Source organism: Schistocerca piceifrons, chromosome 4, assembly GCF_021461385.2.
Source record: "Schistocerca piceifrons isolate TAMUIC-IGC-003096 chromosome 4, iqSchPice1.1, whole genome shotgun sequence".
Classification (NCBI taxonomy): domain Eukaryota; kingdom Metazoa; phylum Arthropoda; class Insecta; order Orthoptera; family Acrididae; genus Schistocerca; species Schistocerca piceifrons.
This window is the reverse complement of record NC_060141.1, coordinates 242,552,419-242,560,938: the sequence shown is the minus strand read 5'-3', so window position 1 is coordinate 242,560,938 and position 8,520 is coordinate 242,552,419. Positions and strand designations below refer to the sequence as shown.

The following is an 8,520-nucleotide window of genomic DNA, read 5'->3' as shown; positions in this document are numbered from 1 at the left end:
TATGTTTGCTCTTGAGTTATTGACATTCGGAGGCAGAAAAATATATTGTTTGTTTCAACTATAAGTGATTTCCATCTACTGAATAACTTTTTTCATAGGTTAACTAGCAGTGTTACGAGTAGGCTCTCCTTATAGTACAGTGCACAAAATGAGACGTGATGCATTATTCTAGTTTTTGGTCACGTAATTCACAGATAAAATACTATAGTGCGCAACGAATGAAACAAGCAAGTGCGCATTTCTTGTCGCTCGTTATAATCTCGGCGACAACTGTCGACATTAGAACATCCTTTGCTTCCATGACGCCGTTCACAACACTGGAATGTACTTCTAATTGTAGCGTCAGTTCTTATCAGTGGCCACGTGATGTTGCCGCGGAAGCGGACGGAACAGTTGACGGTCGCCGGAACTCGTGACGCTTAACTGCGCAGAATGAAGCAGCGAGCGCGCAGTCGAATGGTGTTTCGGTAGCTCGACTAACGTGTGTGCGATGTTGAGGCGTAAAGGACATAATTAACGAAATATAAACGTAATGTTCGTATACGTTATAGCAGTGTTGATAAGTGTTGGTTCTTGCGAAGATGCAGAGAAACATTTTGCGGGTATGCTTAGCGAATAACTTACACCTTTATTTTATATAAATGTAATGTTCGTATACGTTCTAGCAGTGTTGATAAGTGTTGGTTCTTGCGAAGATGCAGACAAACGTTTTGCAGGTATGCTTAGCGAATAACTTACAGCTTTATTTTTTTGTGGTTGACTTTGATTCGTAATCAGCCAGCTGCAAGTACAATATGAGATTGTGTTTATTATATTCCACAGTACGCATAAACCTGAATAATCGCCAAACAAGTTCATTTTTTAATTTCGTTAGTGATACTTTTCTTACAATAAACGCACTGGAATAGCATGAAGCTTTCGGCAAAAAAATAAATCACTAATTCCCGTATAAAACTTTGTCCGTTCCTTCCCGTGAAAACTTTTAAACCGACAAGAGTTTACTGAATTTCCAGGATCGCCTTTATTCCGGAACTGAGAGCGACGTAATGACTTCTTGATTAGAACGAAAACGTCTATTGACCATGTTTCCGTCAAGACGTTTGTGCATAGTTGATTGTTAAAGGGTCGTTTGTTCTTTTATTTATTAACTGTCATTCAAACCGTTACAATTGTAGGTAGCAGCTTGCTTTACTGTAAATGGCAGATAAAACGTGTATTTACAGGTTTTATAAGTGTGATCGTCATAATTTTACTACAAAAATAGGTAACTAAGGATTCTACATACTAAATGCCTAATTCGTAGGCCAGTCATCTGGTCCCAGTTACAGGTTGTCGGTTTAATGGCTTCCAGGGGCAACAAAAACTTGATTTGCAATATTTAATATAATTATTGATCGAATTTAAAATTATGTTATAATCTACTAAGAGATATAACCTTATGTAAAAGATTTAGCACTGTAAGCCAAGTGTTATAGTTAGAAACTGCTACATGCTTTGAGGCAGCATAACGCACGGCGCGCAAATCACCCAGTTTATAGCCATCCAGTATATGGTAATGAAAGCACTAAGTGACTTGCAACAAACTTTCCACATAATTTCAAACCTTTACGAAACACTTTCTCGTGATGCTCGTCACACAATGATGACATGTTCGCTGTTCATGCAGTAAAACTGCCGTATCAGGCATGAAAATTTAATTTAGTACTTCCATACTACTTACTACAGATGATTCAAGAGACATGACGTCATAAACTGTGATATTCGTGAAAAACTAGCTTTTGCTTTTAAAAAAAGCGCAAATTACCCGACTTAACTCATCCAGTGTTTGATAATTAGAGCACTCACCGATTTCCAACAAACTTTAAACGTAATTGAAAATCTTTTCTAAGATTTTCCCACTTGTATGCTTAATATTTAACACATTAACTGTCTTGCAATGTACTCTGTTTTTGAAAATATAATGTAAGTTGATAGATAAAACATCTACTCACCAAGTGGCGGCAGGAGAACACATATAAAATGTATTAAAGTTTGCAAGCTTTCGGAGCCGGTGGCTTCTTCAAGGTTTGAAGGGAAAGGAAGAGGGATGAAGAAAAGGACTGGTGGAGTTGAGGAAAAGGGGTCGAGTTCGGAAAATCACAGGCAACAGTCGCTTGTCCTTCTTCATTAGCACTCACACGCGAATACAACCAAAGCGACATTAGGCTTCGAAGTGTTGTCTTTACTGACCATTTCAATGTGCACTTCACTTGCAATTTGCCCTCGTATTTTGCATGCGTGGGCTCAAATAAGTGACCGTAAGAGCGACCTCAGATCAGCAACATAGCAGTCGATAAGAGCTGCAAAACGCATTGCAGTTGGCGGAGAACTTTTTGAACATCTTTTGTGAGGAAATGTACACAATTAAACAAAACATCTTTCGTGAGGAAATGTACACAGTTAAACAAAACATTAGATCACAATATTTCATTTACTCTCACTTGCATTTTTCTATTCCCCATTGTTTTCATAAATTTCCTCGGAAACTGTTAAGAACAGGACATGTGTTTGTTTGACGTTTATCGTTCAGAATCACTAATACTATCACACTTCAAGTCATGTACCTTTCCTCCTGACTCACCCAGTACAAACCAGTTGTCTCGTAAGTGTGAGAACATATCTGCGGTATATAAAAGACTGGAAACCTCCTTGTTTGGCAAATGTAGTGAATACATGATGTAAAAAATTAGACGTCCAAAACATAGGCGTTTACTTCATTTCACTGTATCTAAACATCAGCTAATATGAGCATGAAACGATCGTCAAAGATTATCACAGAGCTGTCACAATATGTACCTTAGAAACTATGTTATGTCAAGGAACAAGGCAGTGGAATTGTTTATTTAACACGCTTACATTAACTCTGTAATAAATGCTTTATGGCAATATTTAAACTGCATAACATGCAGACCCAACTTTAAAGCTCACATGTAAACACCGTAAAATGCATTATCGTAGTACAGATATTGAGAATCGTGGAAGTTCAACATCATGAGACAAATAACTATATAACGCACCACATATTAGACAATTAATTGCCTCACGAGGTTGAACTTCCATGATTCTTGGTATTTATGTTAAGATAATGCATTTTATGATGTTTACGCCCGAGTTTTGAAATTTGATCTCCATGGTATATATTTTAAATACTCTCATATAGTATTTATTACAAAGATAATGTAATCGTGTTAAATAAAAAATTCCTTGTTCCTCGACGTACCATAGATTACATGGTGCACATTGTGATGTCTCTGTGCTGGTCTTTGATGATCGTTTTACTTATACTCACGTTAGTTGACGTTTGGATACAGTGAAACGAAACTTACATCTGTGTTAATTCATAGCTTCACTACATTTGCCAGACATGCAAGATTCCAGCCTTTTTATATATCGCAGATATGTTCTCACACTTACGAGACAACTAGTTTGTATACAGTGATATGTACTTTTCGACGATGACTTATGTTCCACACAAATCCGCCGATTTTTTGACATGTAAGTTATTTAACAACTCATGCATTTAATAAGTAAATTTTTCCTTTTTGTAAATTTTTCCCTGCTTTTTGTTATTTGAACGTTTTATTCTTTATTTATGCCAGTGTAACACCTGAAAATGGCTAAGACCGAAATCTTGATAGTGAATAAACGCAATACATGCAGTCAAATGGCGGAAATATCTATTCGAAAATTTTATATGACTGAGGCTTCAGAAAAAGAGAAAAAAACATGAAGTTTGGGGTGATATTTGACACCTATGTTCTGGAGGTGACTGGGGATGTTCCGTAATGGAAGTACACTCTTATTATTAACGTTAGATATCGTCTGCCACACGTCCAGTCCGTAAACCCCGATCATGATGGCAGGGGTTGGCGTGGTTACAGGTTAAAGTTACGGCAGCGCATATGTCGTCGTGTATTCCCACACTGTTCTTTCTATGCTCTCACTTTCATTTCAGGGATGTGATCGAACGGGGACCATGCACTCATATTGGTGAAGGCCTTTGTGCAATTGTATCCAGACAAATTTCACCGAAATTTGATACTGCTGTAGTTAAACTTTTTTTTCTTGTGCCTTTGTCCAACGGTTTTACAGGGTCGGCATGGTTATCGTCGGATTTGGCAGCGTTAATTTAAGGGGTGGCCGGATGCCCTTCCTGTCGCCACCCCGGGTCGCAGATGATGATGATAATGATGAAATGATGAGAACAACACAAAAACTCAGTCCACGGCAGAGAAAATCCTCAACCCGGCCGGGAATCGAAACCGGGACCTCGTGATCCAGAGGCAGCGACGTTAGCCACTAGACTACGAGCTACGGACCACTGCTGTAGCTAAACTACTCTCTGAATTACATTAACAATGTGAACATCGTCGTTGTCCCTCGGTGTGTTTGGTGTGTTGAGAGCTGATAACACAGTTATTAAGTCAGATATGTTAAAGATTTTGTTCATTTAACAAACATAACTCGGTACAATGATCTCAATGAGCAGACATAATTAAAAGAGAAAGTATCATCGCGGAATGCAGGAAGGCGTGTAGACTAACGATGCTTGATATAGAGGCTGACAGTTGAAATAGCCATAAGAAATTCCATGTAGTGAGACTAAATAGACATAAGAATCCGATGTTTCAGATCGTTAGCGAATCATGAGACCCAGCAACAACCGCCGGATATCGAGTGGCTCAAATGGTTCAAATGGCTCTGAGCACTATGGGACTTAACAGCTGAGGTTATCAGCCCCCTAGACCTTAGAACTACTTAAACCTAAAGATCCTAAGGGCATCACACATATCCATGCCCGAGGCAGGATTCGAACCTGCGACCGTAGCGGTCGCGCGGTTCCAGACTGAGGCGCCTAGAAACGCTCGGCCACCCCGGCCGGCAATATCGAATGGCATCCACCCTATTCAAGATGGGGTGGCCTCAATAAATATAGCTGTGGTGATGCCAGCGAATTTGTTATTGGAAGAGCCTTAATGAGGTTTAATACATTCAAGAAGGACACCTTTTTCAAAACCCTTGTCCAATCGACGATAACTGAACATGATCCTAAATAAAAGATGACGTGGTGCAAAAAATGACATAATGTCCTTGGAGATAAACTGCGCAATCACCGGTTTTAAAACTGATTTATTATGCGTCTTGAGCGTTCATTTTTTAAAATGAACGGTTTCGATTCAACATGAATCAGTAAAATAACTAATTAGCAATTAATCTACTAAAATACAAAATGTTATCCCACAGTCAAACATCAGATGCACCGGAACACACCTACTGTATCGGTTACAAGAGTAACCCGTCCCAATCTCGGCAAAGTTCACATGTTGCGTCACATAACAAAATAATGTTTTGGAAGAAACCACGTTATTAGTCTAGCCCATAAGGCTCTGCCAACAGTTGGCGTCTGGAACATTTGTCACACTTGAATAAAACGTGTACAGTCTCAATGAATTAGCATTCATTATTTGTATATTAAGAATATTGTTCTTGGATGTACTTAATTAAAATCTGTGGTTCATCAAGGTTACAAGATATTGTAAAAACATGATAAAATTTTAATAATTTAGAAGACGGCTGCTTCCATCTCTGTAGCGTTGCTGTAGCCCTGCCTTCATAATGGCTTCCTTCCTCATGTGATCGCTGTGTTGGGTTTTGTGCCGCGATCCAGTCAGTCGTCTGCTGACTGCTAATCAGTGGGCCACTCCCTTCAAAACCTGGACATAATAGAGATATGGTTATAAAATCCTACAAAACTGTGTTCTTTTTATATTATTTGGGTCGCTGATCAGGAATTCGGTGTCGGAATTACATAATTCAAAACGGCAGATCCAGTTTGGTAAATCAAAAACTATAAATATTTCGGATTCAAGTAAAACTTCGGACATTAAGTACTGTGACGCCGCTGATAACATATTAAAGTTGAAATTGCTGTACTGAAATGTTTTATTCGATATTTTACGTTTTTTTCAATCGAAATCGTGGTCACATTCGTCGTTTGCGTCATTATTACTTCGGGAAGGATCACTATCTGATTCCAATGCGAGATGGTTCGAAACGCAGATTTCTTACCTCAGGTGGCTTCCGTTTATCTTCTTCGATTGTCATTTTCTGATCTCTTGAGGGGGACGAGTCCGAAGATGCCAGAAGCCGATGGAATTCTACATGCATCGTTATCTTACGGGAATATTTACGTGTCAAATCTTCTGGGTAACGCCGGATATTCTTAATCCGAGCTATCTGCACATCTTCAGATAGCAGTCCAATCGGCAACTGACCAGCTTCGATTATAGCGTATCTATGCATCAAAACTATGTGGAGTGATGTCGGCATCGGACATTATTGCAGAATATCGTGTGTCCCGTGAAATTGGTCTAGAAATGTGTGTTTTTTTCATAGTTATTGATAGGTATGTTTTAGTTCTGGAGTTCTCAGTACAAAATTTGAGTAGTTCTGCAGCATTTCGCGAAAAAAAATATTACTCGGTGAAATATTGATCTCGTAAAAAAAAAATACTTTTCAGTTTGCGAAAAAAATTATGAACACAATTCGAGTAGCTCCCCAAGAATTCTACAGAAGACCGTGATGACTTTCTTGTGGAGATAATAGTTTGTGAGATAACTATAATGAGGGACGCATTTATATTGTGTGGCACTGCCATCCGGTGCAAAAATGACCGGCCACTAAAAGCGTGGTAATGTGTGCACACAATTACATTTGAACTAGTTAGGCCCACTATTACGGTAGTAGCAGAGCCACTCAGAGAACACAGGAACCACACAGAGGAAATTATATAGCTAATGGTTTGGTTTTAAGTCGATATATGTCATCACACCGGTTAAAAATGCCATAAATACACCTTCAGGAATTCTACCCACCTTATTTTCTCCTGAAAACTATACATAGACATATATAAACAGGCCACACAAACAATATCTGAAGAATATGTCGTTGTAGGATTCACTGTTTACCGTCAATTGTCGCTGTATGTATCTTATCGACTTGAGACTGGAATGTCACCACAGCATTGGGCAAGTGTACACAAGATTTAGCGGGACTCAAGTCCTCATTTTCGAGTTCTGCCCAGGTTTTGAAGCGAGTTGGGCCACAATGATCCGCCATGGACAAAGGACCGCTCAGGAGGGCTCCTTCACCGCTGTTAGCCGCAGCGTACGTGTTACAGGTGTTAGCTACCTTACCGTCTTGGAGGAGTTTGAAATTTGTGCCCACAAAAAGCGAGATCCAAATCTAATTCTGAGCGATCAGAACGAATCCAATCATAATTCCCATTTCCACATTTATGACGACTTACTGTGGTGCTGATTGTAGCATACACTGATCAACCAGAACATTATGAGCACCTGCCTAATAGCTGGTATGTCCATCGCTGGCACAAATAACAGTGGTGATGCATCACGATATGGAAGCAATGAGACAGTAGCAGGTCGTCGGAGGGAGTTGTCACACACAAGTCACATCAGCACACAAGAGCCACATAATTCCCGTAAATTCTGGGGAGGGGGGCGATGAGCCCTGACGCCAGGCTCAATCGCATCCAAGACGTGTTCGATCGGGTTCAGATCTGGCGAGTTCGAAGGCCATTACATCAATTGGAACTCGCCGCTGTGTTCCTCGAAGTATTCCAACATCCTCCTGGACTTGTGACATGGCACATTGTCGTGTTGAAAAATGCCATAGCCGTCGGGAAACATGATCGTCATCAAGGGATGTACGTGGTCTGCAACCAGTGTAAGATGTCCACTTGAATGTTTCCCAGAGCATAGTGGAGCCGCCGCCAGCTTGTCTCCATCCTGCAGTACAGCTGTCAAGGAGCTGTTCCCCTTCAAGACGATGGATTCGCGCGCTCCCATCGGAATGGAAGACGGTGTCGGGGTTTCCTAGACCATGTAATGCTCTGCCTCCGCGCCAGCGTCCAGGGACGATAGTCACACGCCCATTTCACTCGTAGTTGCCGATGTGGTATTAACATCGGCACATGCATGGGTTGTCGGTTGCGGAGGCCCATCGTTAGGAGTGTTCGGTGCACTGTGTGTTCAGACACACTTGTACTCTGCCCAGAATTAAAGTCTGATGGTAGTTCAGCCAAAATTTGCTGACTGTCCTATTTTACCAGTCTGCCCAGCCTACGACGTCCGACATCTGTAATGAGGGGTACTACAATCTGGAACCGCGCGACCGCTACGGTCGCAGGTTCCAATCCTGCCTCGGGCATGGATGTGTGTGATGTCCTTAGGTTAGTTAGGATTAAGTAGTTCTAAGTTCTAGGGGACTGATGACCACAGCAGTTAAGTCCCATAGTGCTCAGAGCCTTTTGAACCATTTTTATTAATGTTCTATGTCATTGCACGGTAGTAACAGACCGAATAAGGTTATTGTAACCATTTGCAATGAGGGGTGATCCCCAACTACAAGGTGGCTAGACGAGGAAAGAAAGTTGGAAAGTTGTGGTAAGGTCTTACAGGA

General features: G+C 40.6%; 1 protein-coding gene across 2 annotated transcripts in view; it reads left to right on the top strand.

Moving 5' to 3' along the window:
* Positions 1-446: 446 nt before the first annotated feature.
* LOC124794790 (neural proliferation differentiation and control protein 1) overlaps positions 447-8,520 on the top strand; it is a 1,027,601-nt gene continuing 1,019,527 nt past the window's right edge. Inside the window, exon 1 of one of the 2 annotated variants that reach the window (XM_047258441.1) lies at positions 447-602. In XM_047258441.1, coding sequence (XP_047114397.1) covers positions 533-602 — 70 coding nt within the window. In that variant the 5' untranslated portion in view covers positions 447-532. The other variant, XM_047258442.1, reaches the window with a different exon arrangement.